At 41.7% G+C, this 18,291-nt stretch overlaps 2 protein-coding genes across 9 annotated transcripts; both read right to left on the reverse strand.

Annotated features, from left to right (window-relative positions):
• Positions 1 to 409: 409 nt before the first annotated feature.
• LOC146251947 (microtubule-associated protein RP/EB family member 1-like) lies at positions 410 to 2,823 on the reverse strand. 2 transcript variants are annotated; one of them, XM_084679000.1, is made up of 8 exons: positions 2,659 to 2,823; positions 2,207 to 2,330; positions 1,932 to 2,077; positions 1,617 to 1,812; positions 1,494 to 1,535; positions 1,199 to 1,296; positions 901 to 1,053; positions 410 to 783 (listed from the first exon to the last, which is right to left on the reverse strand). In XM_084679000.1, exons 2-8 carry the CDS (start codon positions 2,325 to 2,327, stop codon positions 736 to 738), a joined length of 804 nt encoding a protein of 267 aa, XP_084535126.1. In that variant the 5' UTR covers positions 2,328 to 2,330; positions 2,659 to 2,823; the 3' UTR covers positions 410 to 735. The 2 variants fall into 2 exon arrangements, with proteins under 2 accessions (XP_084535126.1, XP_084535127.1); XM_084679001.1 differs by lacking the exon at positions 1,494 to 1,535 and having other exon boundaries at positions 2,659 to 2,820.
• A 172-nt stretch (positions 2,824 to 2,995) lies between these two features.
• Positions 2,996 to 16,833, reverse strand: dnmt3ba (DNA (cytosine-5-)-methyltransferase 3 beta, duplicate a). 7 transcript variants are annotated; one of them, XM_084678995.1, is made up of 25 exons: positions 16,766 to 16,833; positions 13,389 to 13,516; positions 13,011 to 13,156; positions 10,887 to 12,884; positions 10,636 to 10,789; positions 10,191 to 10,247; positions 9,873 to 9,940; positions 9,021 to 9,167; positions 8,511 to 8,576; positions 8,092 to 8,241; positions 7,884 to 7,991; positions 7,613 to 7,745; positions 7,358 to 7,477; positions 7,188 to 7,232; positions 7,019 to 7,098; positions 6,767 to 6,879; positions 6,479 to 6,662; positions 6,304 to 6,388; positions 6,008 to 6,153; positions 5,801 to 5,891; positions 5,507 to 5,655; positions 5,284 to 5,369; positions 5,124 to 5,193; positions 4,871 to 4,989; positions 2,996 to 4,732 (listed from the first exon to the last, which is right to left on the reverse strand). In XM_084678995.1, exons 2-25 carry the CDS (start codon positions 13,510 to 13,512, stop codon positions 4,591 to 4,593), a joined length of 4,581 nt encoding a protein of 1,526 aa, XP_084535121.1. In that variant the 5' UTR covers positions 13,513 to 13,516; positions 16,766 to 16,833; the 3' UTR covers positions 2,996 to 4,590. The 7 variants fall into 7 exon arrangements, with proteins under 7 accessions (XP_084535121.1, XP_084535118.1, XP_084535119.1 ...); XM_084678992.1 differs by having other exon boundaries at positions 10,191 to 10,250; XM_084678993.1 differs by lacking the exon at positions 16,766 to 16,833 and adding an exon at positions 14,303 to 15,039 and having other exon boundaries at positions 10,191 to 10,250.
• Between the last annotated feature and the right edge of the window lie 1,458 nt (positions 16,834 to 18,291).

An 18,291-nucleotide genomic window follows, 5' to 3' on the forward strand; every position in this document is an offset into this window, starting at 1 on the left:
CTAACCTGGATTTCTAACAGCACAATAGTGAAACGCCACCAATGTTTATTCTTCCTTCAGAAAATTAAAGTTGTGTACTTATATCCCCACAACCTTCGCCCACTGTTTCTTCTGCTACTCCCCTGGTTTATCATTGTAGGGAAGCAAAATGCCATTACACATGCCAGTTCATGACTGTGAACTAACAAACCAACAAGAGGGAAGTATTTCTTCATCAATGTGCACTTGGCCACACATCCTGTTCTACGCTTTATATGAGGAAGTAGCAGTCATGTTGTAAAGATGTTTATGAGGCCTAATTGTCAAAATACTGACCATGTCTGTCTGCTACCATCTTATGATATGTCAGAAGCAGCAATACACACCTTGGAATTACATATTAAAACCAGTAAAACACCAGAAGCTCATAAATTGTGTAATTATTTTAAGACATGAGAACGTGTTGAACACAGTAGATACAGTATAACAAAGAACAATCAGAGTTAAAACACTTTAAGGCAGTGTAAATATAATTGATTTTTAATAAAACATCTTCAATATCATAACAAAAGAATCAATCAGGACCAAGGAAGCAGACAGTATGTAATCTTGAGGGATCTTGAAGAAGTGGAAGTGTGTGTGTGCGCAGGTATTACATTACACTCGAAGTGTGTTAAACTAACCTGTGTGTGACTGTAAAAAAAATGAGTGTGCATAGTAGAGGTGACAGATGAGTCAGGTCCAGTTGTACAATCACTAGAACTCTTCTGCTTCTTGTCCTTCATCTGGAATAACAAACCCCTCCTGCAAATGGGGAAACGGTACATAAGATTTAAATGCATTGGGGAGTGAGGGAGTCAGTGAGAACAGAAGAGAAGGAAACACTGTACTGTACAAATACAAAGAAAGCTCAGCACTCACATCAGTGGCATAAAGAATATCCATAATCCTTTGCAGCGTTGGGTCTCCTTCTCCCTCCTTCTCTTGGCAGATGAGCTCAATGTTCCTCAGCTTTCCAAAATAGAAGTCTCTCTCCTTCTCCATGTCCTGAATTGTGCTCTTTAAACTGTTGACCTATGAGCAAAAGGACAAAAGGTTACATGTATAAATGTCTTCAAAATAGGGACCAAGGGATGAACAAATTGCAATAACATTAAATCCAATCCAGGGTTTCAAGAAGGGAGAGAAAATGTCAGTGTAAATGCACTTGCTATGTCACCTCCTGGGCTAGCTCCACCTTCTCCTCGTCTCCCGCCACCGTCCCGGGCCTCCGTGGGGCCTTGGCTGCTGCTGCTGTCTGAGAAGACTTAAGGGGAGCTGAAAACAACACATCACAGCGTCAAAAAGGAAGAAATAATGACAACACACAGTTAGCTTTACACTTGTATCCTCACTTCACATAAACTGTAACAACCCAGTGATTTCAGTGTCTAGTAGTCCTTCAAAAGAGGCCTTCCTCAGTGACAAGCTTAGTGACCACTGAAGATCCCTGCGTCACCATTAAACCACCTTACCGACACGAGCAGCTGGTTTGGCAGAAGGTTCGATGAGCTTTACTAGGATAGAAATGCACACACATTCTCTTACTCTTGGTAATCAGAACTATATTTCCAATGGATAATGAGCGTCTTCCTCACCAGAGCTGACCTTCCTGGGTTTACTTGCTGCGACTGCTCCAGGGTTGGGCGTAGGGGTAGTTTCCTGGCCTTGGCGAGCTGCTATAGGGTCGTACTCCTTCCCATCATAGTTAGCATCAAAGAACTTCTTGAACCACTGCACAAACTCAAAGTTGTCCTGGAATTTTCCTTTAATCAACTTGTCCACAGCGATGATCTAGATTGAAAATCAATGTTAAGCGGTTACTAAACAATAAGGTCTTCCATGGTAAAAAAAAACTACGAACAAACTAAATAAAAACACATGCAGATACAACACCACCATGTAACACTTACTTTGTCAACCCCAATCTTCTTGAAACTTGTCTGCAGGATTTTAAAGTTCTGGATGTATTCATGTTCAAGTTTGGCCTGGAATTTTACTTTCTTTAAAGGCAGGCATCCAGGAAACAGCATATCCATGAACTGGCAATAGGATGCACCTGTATGAACACAAAAGTGACGTCCATGATATTGATAGCAAACAATCTGCTATACAGCTAATCTAGTTAGGCTACAAACTTTCCGTTAAATTTACTGTTATACAAAATGTCAGATAAAAAGGTGCTTACCTGAACACAACTGTTCAATTTTTGCGTGGTTAATTTGTAGGGACTCGTTGATCCATGCAAGCATGTCATGACGACTAAGGTTATCGCTCGTCACAGATGTGGAGTACACATTCACAGCCATACTCTGAGTGAAAGGAAAAATAGCCGTTATATTAGCTAGCAATAGCTATCTTAAAAGTTTGATTTGTAAGTTAGTCGACAAGTTAGCACGTGGACTTAACAACGAACAGAAACAGATGTATCTGCTGACTAAATGTGCAGAATAAAGATTAGATCTAGTTAGCCAACTTAGTTACAGAGCAGCTTGCTAGCTAACAACATGTCTTCCACAAGATAGCTCTCAAGCTACCAATTCCACACCCACAATGCGAAGAATTGGCTATGGTAGCAACCTAGGCTAGCTAGCTAACTACTTTCACGGAAACTTCCAGCGTCTTTAATCTTGAACTTACATCGTTTTATTAAATACAGACCAACTGATTGCGCTTGTTGAATCAATAACCTATTGGTCTATGTAATTTGACTTCCGACACAATTCCAAACTAGTAAGTTTATGTATAAAGTATTGTCTTCCAACTTTGTAATTTCGCCGTTCACCGGCGACTGTCAAAGTTTCATTCAATGCACAACCACCCATGTGATCTGTTCTGCTTGTTAGAACAAGTATATTCGATCTATATCACCTGGTTTCCCGGTGGCTGGAAGACATGTTTTCTGTGACGGTATAGATAGCCACAATACATACACCGCCCACTCGGTCGTTCAATAATAATAAATCAAGCAAGCCCACTTTACTGTCCTTTACATTTTTCCGTGCGTTTGCTTGCATTGCTTTTTGTTGTTGCTGTTGTTCGTTTTAGGGAGGACGAGAATTTATAGACAACCTGACATAATTAATTAATTTATTTCTCATCTGAATATAAACAATCACCATAAAAAAACACAATTTCACATTGATAAAAATTGTCCACTCACCAAAAACTATGCTCTCAACTGAGACAGATAGGCCTACCAGTGTCCTGAGGTAGGCCACCTGGTAGTACTATTTAGAGTTTGACCTAAAACAGCACACAATCATGAACAACTATAGACAGGCCTACAGAAAATGAGGAATTGGAGGATGGCAGACACACCCGACAATCAATACCAATTCTACAAAAAGTCAACTCTATATCTATTCAATAGCACCAGTATTGTTGGAAATTTCAACCATAAGTGTTGGCACCAATTGAGATAAGTGGATACATACAATGTTATTACTGTTTCATAGTTGTATTGGGTTTTATGCACAGTATTAGTAAACATCAAACAAAGCTGTTAAAAGGAAATTCAATAACAAAACATATTGAAAGAACATAGCACATTAAACTGACTATTGGATATGTCACATACATGCAAACTGATAGGGTTATTTAACAGTAAGATGAGACCACAAAACCATCTATAAACATCTCTGAAATATTTCCATATTTTATGGAGCACCAGTACAGATAGTTTGGATTCAATCTTTAGTTTCATTCACAATGCTGCACCCTCTTAAATGCTATATTTATGTTGATCTAAAAATTAAAAAATCCTGGAAGGAAAAAAAGATACAAAGAATGTTATTTTTGCAGGCACTTGTGATTTTGGACTGCTCAAAGATTAAAAACAAGTTGTTTACAAACAACCTGTCAAAGAATGCATACATGATCACTGAGTTTTCAACCTACATCATAATACATTATAACAATATCCATGCTACCTGTTGAGAGGGATTCAAATCTGAAATGACAAGGCCAATTATCTGCCAGTGTGACTGCCGAATTGTACTATACCTATTTAAAACATACATACAATTCTAGCAACATGATCAATGTGAGCATGATTACATTTGAATCAACTAAAACCACTACACAAAAACATCAGTTAAGAAAATCCATTGGAAGGAAGCATTTTCATAAAACTTCATTAAATAGAGATATGGTTGTTTCTGTAGATTTTGGACCAAAATATCAGTGTTGAGGTAGATCTCTGTGGTGGGCAAAGTTAGCTTGATAACACCACTGTTGACCAGATACTGAGAACACTTAAACTACACCTCATGCACAAAAAGAACCGAAAAGTGTCTGTGCTTTCTGAGAATATTCCACACATTTAGACAAAAATGAAATTAACAAAACTGCCCAACAATTGATACAGCTTCCTATCAGTAGAGAAAACAGTTAAAAACCATTATAAAAATTACAATAAGGTCCACCTAATACACTGAGTAGTTTGATTCACTGAAAGGCAAGAATGGACAATTGTCTGTCTGTCTTGATATGTAACCAGGTAAACATATGGACTTGGTCTACAGCACTTCCCTATTCACAGAGGAAGTAGTCCTGGTCTACAGCCCCTCCCTATTCACAGAGAAAGTAGTCCTTCAGCGGTGCAAAGAGGTGCCGAATCACAGGGACACTCCAGGAACGACCCAGGACTCTTTGTCTCTGAGCCCGGCCCATGTTATTCACATCGGTGTAGTGCTTTGGAAAGCCGAAGATCCTACAGAAAAGGTACATTAGAAGGCAAATAGTTTGAGCAGAGAAGTTTGAACAGAGATGTTCATTCTTAGTAACAGTAGACAGTATCAACAGTATTCAATTAATGGTGAATTTACTGTAAAATGATTGAGACTGTTACCTCTCCATCTCAGTGCACCACAGGTAGTCTTCCTTATTGTTCATGATGACTGGCAGTGGGCCCATTTTCCCCTGTCTGATGGAGTTGGACTTGGTGGTGATGGTGCGCACTTTGTTGAACTACATGTGAAAACGCAGTACAAGTAATGTAACATCGTTAACATACTTAAATTTAGACAAACTCCGGTATTAAAATGCATGCAACCAAAATACAAAATATCTAAATTAAATAAGAAAATATATATGAATCTCACCTTGGCTGTCCGCCCAATCTCCAGACAATCTTGCAGTTCAACTTTGTCATCGAGAGAAGTAGCCAGAGGTCTAAGAAAAAACAAAGACACGTGAAGTCACTTTAAGATCCTCTATAAATATCACCCTAGGCAGAGAGTGTTCTGTTGAAAGCACTGGTACCTGTTCATGCCTGGGAGGTTCCCCCAGAAGTACCGTGCCCTGTGAGCAGGACTGACCTTCACCGCATCAATGAGGATGGGATTACACTGACAACACAGGTGGAGGGAAACAAAAACTATGATTATGAAACAACAAACATTTCTTTACTCTTACAATTGCTTACACCTAAATCACCATATGAATAAACGAGCATATGGATAAACGAGAGCGCTTCTGTCATTACCTCAAGGAAGCGACATATGTCAGCCTTGTCGATTGCACTCATGGCAACCACATTCTCAAAAAGCCAGAAGAAAGGACGATCATCATCATCCTTGGGCCTCATCATTGTCAACATTCTGTAAAACTCAAAGAACAGCCTTCCAGTTCCTTCTGTGAATAGACAGAGATGAGTAGAAATTAAAAGGTTGGAGAAGTCTGAAGAACTTCCATGACAAATGTGAGATATGGTTTCCAGTTAACTGCTGGTTACAATGTCTCACATGTCCCTTTTCAATTACATTTTTAGGTTCCTTACCAAATAATCCTTTGCGTAAAGGATTGACCATTGATAGATCATTGCATGGGCTTCCTCCAATTAGCAGGTCAAAGGGACCCCATTCAGCCAGCTGAAACACAGAGTAAGTTCAGAAAATGAATAAAAATGATTAAACAGGTCAGATTTAGAGGAGTGAGTGGTAATGGCATTGCCTGAGAATGATATTGAGATGTATATTACACTCACATGTTTCCTTGTGATTGTGCGTACATCATTCACATATTCTATCTTTCCCTCATGCTTGATCATGCCCACAGTGATGGAATCTTCACAGATCTCTGAGGCAACATAACGCTCAATCTTGAAACCCAGGTCTTTGAGCACAAGATACCCTGCAACAGTGGTTATAAACACAATGCAATTAAATAAGTACAAATTTATTGAGATGAAAAAACTTCCAAGTGAAGAGAACCAGAACTCTTATTAACAAATACAATTTTAAACAGGAGACAAAACCAACAATATATAGAAATATAACTTACCTGTGGCAATGCCATCAAAGAGGGACAGCACCTTGATTGGTCTGCGTTGATGGGTGGGGATGGAGGGGTAAACTCTATGAGGCTCCTGTGTTGAGAGAAGAAATCCCTGGTCAGTCAATGCTACTGCCTAACACTTACAGCAATATAAAAATAACCTGAACTGGGAGTCACTTACAAATGCCAATGCGCTGTTATTAACAAAGAACTCCTGCACTCGCACACTCCAGTCAGGACGGAGCTTGAGTAAACCATTGCACTGTGAGGGCAGACACATGTAACAGCTCCAGGGATCCACATCTTTCAGTTTGTCGAAGGTCTCTGGTCCAACTAATATATTCAAACAGTCCTTGCAAAAACATCTAAGAGGAAGGAGGGGCAGGTAAGCATGTGAGAATAAGAAAGCAGTGATAATAGTGGTGTAAAAAGTGCTCCAGAGAAGAGAGGGCTCAAAAGAGTTGCTTACCTGCAGCAGCTGGCATTGCCACACAAGATAACCTCTAGTCCTGCACAACACACTGTGCAATAGGACTGGTAACCATCCTCATCATACCGATACAGGGTTTCAATGAAGTTGTCCTGCAAAATATTTAGTGCGACACCATCACAATATGACTGACATTTCAAATGAGTAGACAATGATGATTACATAACAACAATCGACATGACAAAATGTGATTGTGAGAGTGAAAAGATGCGTTCAGAGATTTATGTTTACCTTGCACTTTAGACACAGACTACCTTCAAACAATGGGTGGCAAATCTCAACAGTAGATGACCCACATGACAAACAGAAATCTGCGGGGATTCAAGAACACACAATATCAATTAGTAACGTGATTAAGATAGTTTGATGACGCACCTGTCAACCAAATCTAAGAACATACCCTCAATTTTCTTCCCTTTCATTGAAACCTCTTCCGCCATTGCCTCTGTGAAGCAAAATCGAATGAAATGATCATTTTATGAAGCCAAAAGATGTGTGTTTCTGTGTTTCTGATTCCTATTATCAGTGGGTAACCGTGTGTGCATGAACTGTTGTATGAGTAAGAATTACCTCTGCTGCTGTTGGTCTGAATCACATGGACTTTGGTCTTTTGAACATACTTCCTCTTTGCAGGGGGCTGGTAGTCTGACAGAGGGGAGTCTGAAGAGGATTCCGCCTTGGCAACAGAATCTTCAGGAAAGGAGCAATATGACAAAACGACTTAGCATCTGAGCCATTCTATAGATTATTTACTTATACAGAGTCTGTTCTAGGTAGACTGTAGTGAATGCATCAAGACAAATGTAGATGATTGAGGACACATACTGTCAGGGGGCAAAAACCCATCAGGTCCAGAGGGAAGGAATCCTCCAAAGGCCCATTCCAGCATCACCTTCGACTCATCTTCCTTATTCCCAGACGATAAGTCAAAGGATTTCTCACACCGCTCTCCTGCCAACTGTACACAGAGGAAGTGATTAAATGGGGTGGTATGGGATAGTGGGATTTTATATGAATGTATCAATCATATGTATGAAGCAGTGGATACACAGGATTGATAGTGACTGGTTGCACAACATGAGTGCTCCAGTTTTACCTCTAGGATCTGATAAATGGCATCCTTGTAGGCAGGCAAGCCGGTATATGAATCGTTACAGAAACACTTGGTAAAAGCAGCAAATGGCAGAAGCCTCTCAGTGTATATCTGCAACACGTTACAAATTAATAAATGCGGAATTAGTTCAAATGTCCACCTGCACATGCAGACTGTGTACCGTGTAGAGAAAGTATATTGTAGGTTTTACCTCAGAAAACATGCCATCTCCGAACCATTCAACCCTCCGCATGCCTGAGGAAGTTGCTTTAGACTTCCAGGGACCAACTAGACCAGGCCACCAAGAGAAGCCCTTCACTTTCCCCCACACCAGCTCTCCAGAGAGGAACCCCTTCCCATCCTGCAGACAGCCAGGGACATTTACATTTATTCATTGAGCAGACGCTTTTATCCAAAACAACTTCCAAGAGAGAGCGAGAGCAGCCAAAACATGAAGCACATATTGTGAACAACCCAAATAAGTGCCAAAGGGAAGAACCACAAGAGCATGTAGTTAAACAAGTTACAATGAAACACAACATGCCAGATTATCAGTTAAGCAGGCAACACTCTACCATTGACTGGTAACAAAAAATACAGGCAAGAAAATACTTAAAAGTTGGACAATACCTGGTAGTAATTTGCCTTCCTCCTAGTCTTGTGGCTTGGAGTGCTTGTGGGACTTTCACTTTTCTCCTTGAAGTCAAAATGTTCTCAATTGAATACATCAATTGAATTGCCAACAACGCTTTACACATGTAATGATGAAGTCTCTCTGAGTACCTTCCATGTCCACATTTGGATAATATTCAGGGTTTGTTGTTTTGCAAGTTTACTTTGTATCCATGCAAATTCCATCCTTTACATTTGAATAATATTTGACTGTTATGACCCAATCCAGTAGACCATGGGGCAGTTTCAGAGTAGTTTAGATGATAGGGGCAGATGGAATCGGTGATCATATAATGTTAATCAGAAATTAGGAATTTTGAAAGATAAGAATGTTAAAAGATTTGCAAAGGAAAGTAATAGTCATGCACTAAACGCCTGTTGTTGAGAATCAGCTCAATATTGGAGCCTTGTCCTATTGTCCAGAGACCAGAGGGGCTTCTGCAGGAGCCCAGAGAGTGGACTACATACCGACTCCTGGGAATCCAGGGCCTTTCTGCTGTTTTTATCAAGACACTCAGGCTCGACCCAGGTGCTAGCTCCAGCCTGAAACATTGTACGTGCCTGTGGCCTCTGGCGCAAGCTGCTTTCCCAGCCATAAATGCCTCTAATCGTGCCCTGAGGGACGACACACGCATTACACACACATACACACCCAGAAAGGTACCTGTACTGGAGATACTCATGCAGGGCTAAAAAATGTACATGTATGCACACACACACACACACACACACGATCCCCCACCACCTTCAAGGACTGCCACTGCTCCCAATACTCCCATGTTAAAAGGATGAGAAAGAAAGAAAAGTGAAAAGCTGCAAACAATGTTAGCAAAGAGACATGCGTCGATTTGCATGGATTGATTTTGTTAAGTAATTGTACATTTATAGGTTTAATGCTGGATTCCCATACAGCAGATGCAAGAAGGTAGAGTTAAGGTAGACTTTTACTTTTGACATGCCAAGTTTGGACATTATTAAACTCTAAGAATTGTTGTAAACCTTTGCTGTTGTTTCTGAACCCAACTTAAAGCTACTAAATATGGTTTTAAAAGCAGCTTGTTGAATTTAAAGTCCATAGCAAAGTCAAGTATATTTGTGACATTTGAAACAGATAGGATCCATGTTTCTTTTAATTGGATTGAAAGTGTAGTCACTTCAACTCCCATTTGATGGATGTTTGTTTTAGATATTACCTGGGACTTTTGCACAGGTCAGTACATATATAAAGGCTACATCTGTCATTCATAAGTAAAACAGGTATAACTTGTTATAAAGCTCATGCATACCTGAGGAGTAGCTCTTTAATTAATAAAAACTTACCTCTTGTACAGAGTTTGTCCAAATGATGTCATCCTCTACAAAGACACCATCCGGACCATTCTTTGGCCCTTTGAAAAGAGTAGGACAAAGTGGAACATTATTGATCTCTGATGTAAATTCCACTGTTACAATAGAATGATACCTGTTCACTGAAGAAATTATATTTTCACAAAATAAAATAATAGTGAATGGACATGGAGTGGATTGTTTTAAGCATTCCCTGGTAGTGTGTCATCTGTAGGTCACTTAAATGATTAAGTGGTACAGATGATCCAAATACCAAATATAATCTTCATTAACCGAGAATATCGTTCTTACTGACAGTCCTCTCCAGTCGCACTGAGCATGGCTTCATTGTCCAATTAAGGCCATTCACTGCTGGAAAACAACACATCGCTTCCATCAATTAACAAGGATTCCAATATCTGGTTAAATATAATACCACAGGAAAGGTAAACGCAAGTAAATAAAATTCAAATGTAGTTTAGTTTTAGAGTGAAAAAGCGTTATTTTGTTTAATTTGGTTCTAATATTTAGAAATTATTCTATAGAACAATTACGATAAATATACGTTGTGCAATTTAGGTATATCACTTTTTTCTTTTAGAATTCTTGAAAAGTTTGAAACGTTCTATACAGGATACCAGACAATGCTTACACAATAGTAATGGAGTGATTTCATGTTCAAATCTCTGTTCGTTCAACAGTAAATGGGACTCCAAATCAGAGTTCACTTACAACAATTCTTATCAATATAAATCACCTGACATGGTGCTACTGGATTTCTTCTTCTTTGATCTAATGGCAGGGGACTGCAGGGTAGTGCAGTCTGAGTCAGTGGTGACATCAACTTCTGCCTCACTCTCTTTTGTGTCGTCACTCTCAGACAACCTAGCAGATTCCCCAGTTTCCATGGCCTGAGTAGAGATGCAATCAAACACACACCACGGATATCAAGTATGTAAAAGTCTGTCTAATAGCACACTAAAATGAAGATTTTTAACGTTTACAAACCTGAACAAAGACATTCTTAGCTTCAAGCGGTGGACAGGGGAAGGCTAGAAGGGTCAACACCAGTTTTCTGAAAATGGTGTTGGACCCTACGGCCTTCAGCACAGTGCTCCAATGTTGCTCAAGTGTGATAGTGGTGAAGCCATTCTGGACACCTTTATCATAGCCATTCTCTTCCTCTTCTTTCTCCCCTTCCCCAGCTAGCTGGTACTCGAGGAACTCACTGGTGAGCTGGGCTACCTCGTTGGGAGAGGCACAGAGCCCGAGTTTGGAGCCCAGCTCTCCCACTGCCTTTCCGGTTACATTCAACCTGCTCTTAGGGTTAAGCAGCTGGGCTATGCTTGTCAGGATTCCATCACTAAGAGGTAAGCCCTCAGCTAATTTGGCAGTAAGTGCTGTGTAAAACAACACAGCCTCTTTCTGCAATAACGGCATAAGTTCCCCTGCCTTTGAATTATGGAGGAAGTCTATAACTGCAGACCCTCCCATGTTGACTTCTGCCTCTGGCAGCTGAAACTTCTTGGTCTTGAGGAGCTCAGTGTCTCGTTCCTTTAGGAAGCGCACCGTAGCCTGAGGATTGAGGAAACTGGAGGTGTAAGAGCTCAGCAGGCTACTGGCCTCCTGGAAGATGTGCCCCAGGTCGGCTCGTGCTGAACCCCTGTGGCTGTGGAGGAGTGTTTGGAAGGTTTGGAGGGGCTCCATGACCTTGTCCAGGAAGATGAAAGTAGCCCTGAGTTTGGGATCCTGGAGCTGGGTGCAGATCAGCATGGCCTTTTTATTGTCCTCTCCACAGGAGCTAAAGTCGGAAATGAGATCTGTCCACATCCCTGTGATTTTCCTGACTAGATCACAAAAGTTAAGGCAGCCCATGGTAAGGGGTAGGGAAGGTGCATTCATACTGCTAATAGTGGATACAAGTTCTTTTAAATTAACATGTAGGGTGGAACAGGATGAGTAGTGAGTGTGGATGTCTACTATCAGCTCCTGGGCCTGACTGGGGAGCTCCATGACCCCAGCTTGACAAGCGTTATCGGCCACCATGTAAAGCCCACTTAAGTCCACTACATTGGGGTTAAGTTCCCTGAGCTGACTGCAGATCTGCTCTGATGCTGCATTGCTACTGTCTACGTACACCGCAGCGAGGTTAGTTGTCAGAAGCTCAAATCTCTTCAAAGTCTCAACCAGAGCTGAAGCTGTTTTGTTCTCTGCATCATCCTGTGATGGCTGCAGAACATCCAGAAGCCTGATACGGTGCCTCGCTGTCTTCACATCAAAAAACCCGGCGAGAACCACAGCAGCTGTGCTTGTCTCCCCCAGGGCCACTCTTCCATATGTGTAAATACAGTAAGGAGTCTGCTGACAGATAGTTACAATGTCCTTGGGGTACTGCAATCCCAAGACATTGCGGGCAAATTGGTTCATCGTCTGCTTTGAGGGTACAGAGATGCAGTGCCCCAGGATGAACTGGAGGGTGGTTTCACTACATGGTGGAGTGTCATTAAGCCCACTGCGTCTTTCTCCCTCTGACATCAGGTCACCTGATTTGGCACGAAGGGCGTTCCCGTTGTGCTTCTTGGTTTGCTGGTGCCGTTTAAGGTCTAAAAAGCCAGTGTGGAAAATGTTGAGGTTCCTGTCACACACAGTGCAATAGGCATAGATCTCTCCAAGGGAGCTCTTCTCCACCCAGTTGTAGGTCTCCTTCCACTGGTCATCATATGTGATGCCCTTCCTACCTCTTACAACAGTATCTTCATCAGTGTCAGTATCAACCTTGACAAGCTTGTCCACTGTACCATGCTGATTGGGGCTGTGGGGGGCTGATGCATTCCTACGAAGGACTTGTTGAGTTGTTATGGGGATGGGGATGTCCTGGCCTTGCCGGGCTTCCAGAGCATTATACACCACATCTGACTGCTTTTCAACAAAAAACAATTTGAACCACCTCAGGAAGGACAAGTTCGCCTTGAACTCTGGTTTTATCAGCGCCTCCACTGGAATTGTCTATAATATAAAAGTGTGCAAGATTAGAGAACTGTTTAACATCTACAAGGATAAAGAAATGTAGTCGTCCCAGTATATAGAGATCTACAACAGGCAACGCAAATGGATTAATTTAAATGGTCTTACTTTATCAATGCCAGTTTTTTTGAAGCTTTCTTGGAGGAGATTTAAGTTGTAGATGTAGTCTTCCTGTTCCAAGGCTTGGAACTTCACATTGCTCAAGTCGATTGATCCAGGGAAGAGACAGTCCATAAGCTGACAGTAACACGCACCTGCACACACACATCCACAGAAACATACATAATCTGCACAAACATACATCATCTTTGAATTGTAAAAGAAACTAATTAGGAAAAGTCACCTTAGCCTTTAAAAGTTTACATATAGGTTTGGAATATCTAACACTGGTGTGATGACAGCTTTACACAAGATAAATATAGTTGTGCAAATATGCAAATACATAAAGTGGAAAGTGGCTAGCTGGCATGAGGGGCTAAACTGTACCTGAGCATAACTGCTCAATGTGGGTAAATTTGGTTTCCAGGGACTTGTTAAGCCAGGTCAACAGGTGCCAGCGGTTATATTTCTCAACAGAACCACCTGGGGTTGCAGTCGCATTTGTTGCCATTATTCTGTTTGATAAGAAGGAAAAAAAGAGGGTTAGGGTTCAATTATATTCCTTACATTACTGATGTATTCTTATTTTCAGTATAAACATCATTAGAAATAATAACAAAATAGTCACAAGCTTTAAGATCCCTTTGAAGACAAATACACGACATCATCGATGTTTCACATACACATGGCTTTAGTGGTAGACTTATTGACCATTCTTGACCACAGTGACAGTAGCATAGATCTGGTATCTGACTGACAACAGTACTTGAACAGTACATTCTGGTATCAGGTTGTCTTCAGGTTCCTATAATCAAAGCCCAGTTTTGGGACCACTCGTCCTTTACCATCCATGACAGGTAAAGTAGGGTGACCAGACGTCCTCTTTTACCCGGACAAAAACTGAGTCCGGCATGGATTCCAAAGTTGTTAGGAATTGTTATTTGATTTTGCCTCGTCGGATATTTGTGTTTCTTTGGGTCTTTCACAAACTATTACGCCTTTACAAGTTTTGGAAAGGGTCTCTTCTTACGTTTCACCTTCGTGCGCGAGTTCTGACTGTAGCGACAGTCAGGGTCAGATCCCCACCCCCCCACCCCACACACACGAGTTGGAAGGGCACTAAAAACTAAGGTGACTACACTACTACACACACCACTGTTTCTCTGAAAAATAAACACACCCCTTGAATAAGTAGTAGCAAACGGGCTGTGTGATCCATAAAAAATGTGTAGGCTATATGATGTTCTGAGATTAATCTAGAAATGTTGAGTATTTTTTGGTTCTCAAATTTGTTTACTGACCAAGCAGAAAGGCTACACGAAATTTCCGACCGCCCCAACTGTCCGTAGTCTCCAGCTAGCTAGTTACAGCTCCTCTTTTTATTTGGTTCTGGTTCGCTCTAACTGCTAGCTAGTCTACTGCCGCCGGTGTTGCGGAAAATTCAGTTCCCCTGTTCCCCCTGCCTTGCACGTGTGCGAAATTGAAAAAGGGGCAACTGAATTCTCCGGAACACCGGAACCAACCACACGCCATCACCCAACTACTATGTTCCTCGAGTGGAAATTACTTGCTCCAGCTGTGCCGGTTAACTTGGGTGCTGGTGGTAGGCTACACTAGCCTACTGTCACATTGCCCGTCTTAAGTCCATTTTAAACTAATAGACGAAATTCAGATATGTAGGCCTATGTGAACCAGAAACTGTAGCCTAGGAGAGGCGGCATTTTACAAAAAGAGTGACGGTTTCGAAATCACCAGTAGCCTACGCTCAAATCCTCAACATTCTTTCAATTTATTAGCATGGCCGCATACTATTCAACTCATGTGAATAATGGTAGGTCGTTCGCTTTAAAGTGAACGAAATTAGCTGATTCATCCCCGAAAAGATTCGTTCATTTGTCTCTGCCTAAAAATTAGGAAGCCGTTTAAAACTAATTCTGCATGTTCTTCACGTTCGTGCAGTCTGCTCGCGAACGAGAGAATCACCGGATGTCGTTCGCGAATCGGTGAACGAATTTTTTTGGTGAACGGAATCAAAAGATCAGACATCCCAAGTTGGAGAAACTCATTTCCGGGAGGTCCCCCCCCCCCCCCCCCCGGGACGCAATCCGGACGTGTGGAGTAGGCCCTACCCCCTCAACCAGGACTCCCCCCCCCCCCCCACCCCGAAACGCTCTCATGACGCACGATATGCACCTATCTGGAACATAAATGACAATTTCCCAGTCTCTCGCTCGCTCGAAATACAAAATCCCTGATTTCCGGGAGATTGTATAGCATTTTCGGGCGTCAGGGAGCCGCTATTGAAATGCGGAAGACTCCCGGACCTTCCGGGAGACTTGGGATGTCTGAAAGATTCAAGTCTCTGAAAAAAGCGAGCCAATCACTATCATTTTGAATTGGGGTATTTGTATCAATCGGGTAGTTCGTAGCCTATCAATTGTAAGTTTGTTTCCACCCTTGACACATTTCCATCGCACAAAGGGTTGTTCAGTGGGCCAGAGTAACAAGTACGAAGAAAGCTGTTGCACATAATGCTGATATTTTACCGCATGTTGTAGGCCATTGTGGTATTTTTGCGTAGCCTACTGGAGACTATTAGGCATAGCCGCATAGCCTCCTAAAAAGGCCTATAGGCTATTGCTGTATGGGTAGGCCTAGCTTAATGGACGCAGTCCATCCTGGCTCGCATACTGCGAAATAAAAACTGATGTAGTATGATATCTGTAGGCTACTGTTGAAGACATAGGCCTACTAGCCTAAGTATTGGGGCATACTCAATTTCTTGCATAGCCTACTACTAACTTAGCCACAGTGCGTTCTGGCAAAACTGGCTATGGGTGGGAGGGGTTGGTGCGGGGCTAGCCAATGGACCAATGGATGAGAGCGATCAATCTTTTGTCCAGTAGAGAAAGGCTGATGCGGGGCTGTGTGACTTCTGTTGTTGTTGTATTTACTCAACTTGTAAACATTCCTGTTTTCCAGTAGGCTATGGCCCTTCATAAACCGTGCAAAGTTATGAAACCCAGTTCCTTTCCTTTTCTTCGTCATATCCGACATGCTGTCTAGTTCCCCTCCCCTTTCTCAATGTATGCAAAGAGAAATCTCGCGTGGTACAATTTTGCCGCGGACGTCCCATGCAGTCAAGGCAATCTTCCATACTTAAAATAAAAGTAAGACAATCCCCACCAAAAACGTAATAATGTCAAAGGAACATCAGTCTTATCTTAAATCACACAGTGTTAATTAATTCGTTTGACTTCAGCTGTAAGCCCTCTAGTTACAATTGTGCTCATGATTACGTTATTACCCTGTAAAAACTCAATGTAGTATAGCCTACTGTAACACTCAAGCAATGATTAACAATGAATCCAGTCGCTCCATAATTCATGAAAAGGCACCCAAATTATTTTGATACTGATTGTTGCTTACTACTGCAACATTGAGACTTCCAAAGCTTCAAAAGTAAAAAATCCTCTCAAAAAACAAACCACGCTACTGAACATAGCCTACACTATTCTATCAAAAAGGTTAGTGGTGTAGAGTCACTATGCCAGTTTCCATGTTATAACGCTACTATTGCCTTTGTGTTAACCTGTCTTTGTGCTTGTGTCTGCATGGCTTTTAGCAACCGAAAATATAGGCAAAACCTTCAAAGTACTGAATTAAAATTACAAGCGTAATTGTCACGAGGTGCACGATCATTTTAGTAGGCCTATCACCTAACTATAAAATGTCTTTAGGCTAATATAATCTTTATTACCTACCTTTTCCCTTCCTCTGAGTATGAATGCCGCCCGGTCTCTGAAACAGGGCATTTCAACAATACTTTCAAGAGACGCCTCTTCGACGTTACTAGGCGATTCCTCAACGGGATTGGCAGATTGACCGTAAAAGGGGTGGTCTCTAACCTACGCCATTTGCGATATGGTGCTAGCTATAATAAACTAATAGAAGAAACCTATTCTCTGTTACATTTTTGCAAAATCATGTCTCTTTAATTGTCTCGTGGCAAACCTTTGGTAGGCTATTAAATGACGGTAGTAAATGTATTGTCAAGTTAGATCTACTAAAATGGGGATACATGTTTTACCATCACAGTCGGGGCCCCATTAGGACAACCTAAAAATCAAATGAAAATGATTACTTGTCAATACCAAGGCCAACTTATATTGTCGTTATGGTGTCAATAAAAACATGACAAGGCGCCTTCAATAGCCTACTTTCCTTGACTTTATCAGATCATTCAACGATTTCCTAAAACCCGCATTTGCCACATCTCAATCATAGCCTCTTTCCCTCTGAAGACGTGTGTAGACTACCACAGATGAGCCTCAATTGTCGATATAAGAAACTAACCCTTGTTGACAGAACATTTCAATCTACTTGGCAACATTGTTTGGCACGTGCACAAGGTCGTTCGATAGTCGAGTTGGTTCTTTGTAAAAATGTAACAGGTATTCATACTAATGCAATAGTAGGCTAAATTAGATAGGCTATATTTTGTCTACGCTAGCTTCAGATGTGCAGTCACGAGTTCGAATTCTTGCATGTCAGTAAAAAATGGCCGACAGTTCTAGTACAACCACGTTGGTCTGTGCACGTGGTTTAGCAAAGATCATGTGAAGCAGTAGCCTAACTATAATTTCATGTAACGCAGACTAAAACCCAAACCTCGGTCAGATGTAAAATAGCTTAATCAAAAAGGTGGATAACAAATTAACAACGGATGGGATAGTCTACGGCTTTCTGCAAATGGATTTTCCCATTTTACAGTATAGCAGTGCGACTAGACCGCTGCTTTTGAGTCTGAAACCTTAATTTAGTTAACTACACATATTCCATGTGGACCTGGCGTGTACACAACCTAGCCTTTTCTTGAAGGTGGGGAGACAGTCAGTGTCTCTGACGGAGGTGGGGAGTTGATTCCACCATTGGGGGGCCAGACAGGAGAAGAGCTTGTGTTGGGACTGGGTGCTCTTGAGCGGTGGGACCACCAGACGGTTGTCAGAAGAAGACCGAAGGTGGCAGGTGGGGGTGTAAGGCTGGAGCATAGACTTGTAAGTGTAATATAGTCGGGTGCAGTCCTGTTCACCCCTCGAAGGTGATGGGAAGCCAGATGGGAAGCCACTATATTGCCAAAAGTATTCACTCAGCTATCCAAATCATTGAATTCAGGTGCACAAAGCAAGGGCCATAAAGACATGGATGAGCGAGTTTGGTGTGGAAGAACTTGACTGGCCTGCAAAGAGTCCTGACCTCAACCCGATAGAACACCTTTGGGATGAATCCG

This window comes from Hypomesus nipponensis, chromosome 18 (assembly GCF_054491055.1).
Source record: "Hypomesus nipponensis isolate SF chromosome 18, ASM5449105v1, whole genome shotgun sequence".
Classification (NCBI taxonomy): domain Eukaryota; kingdom Metazoa; phylum Chordata; class Actinopteri; order Osmeriformes; family Osmeridae; genus Hypomesus; species Hypomesus nipponensis.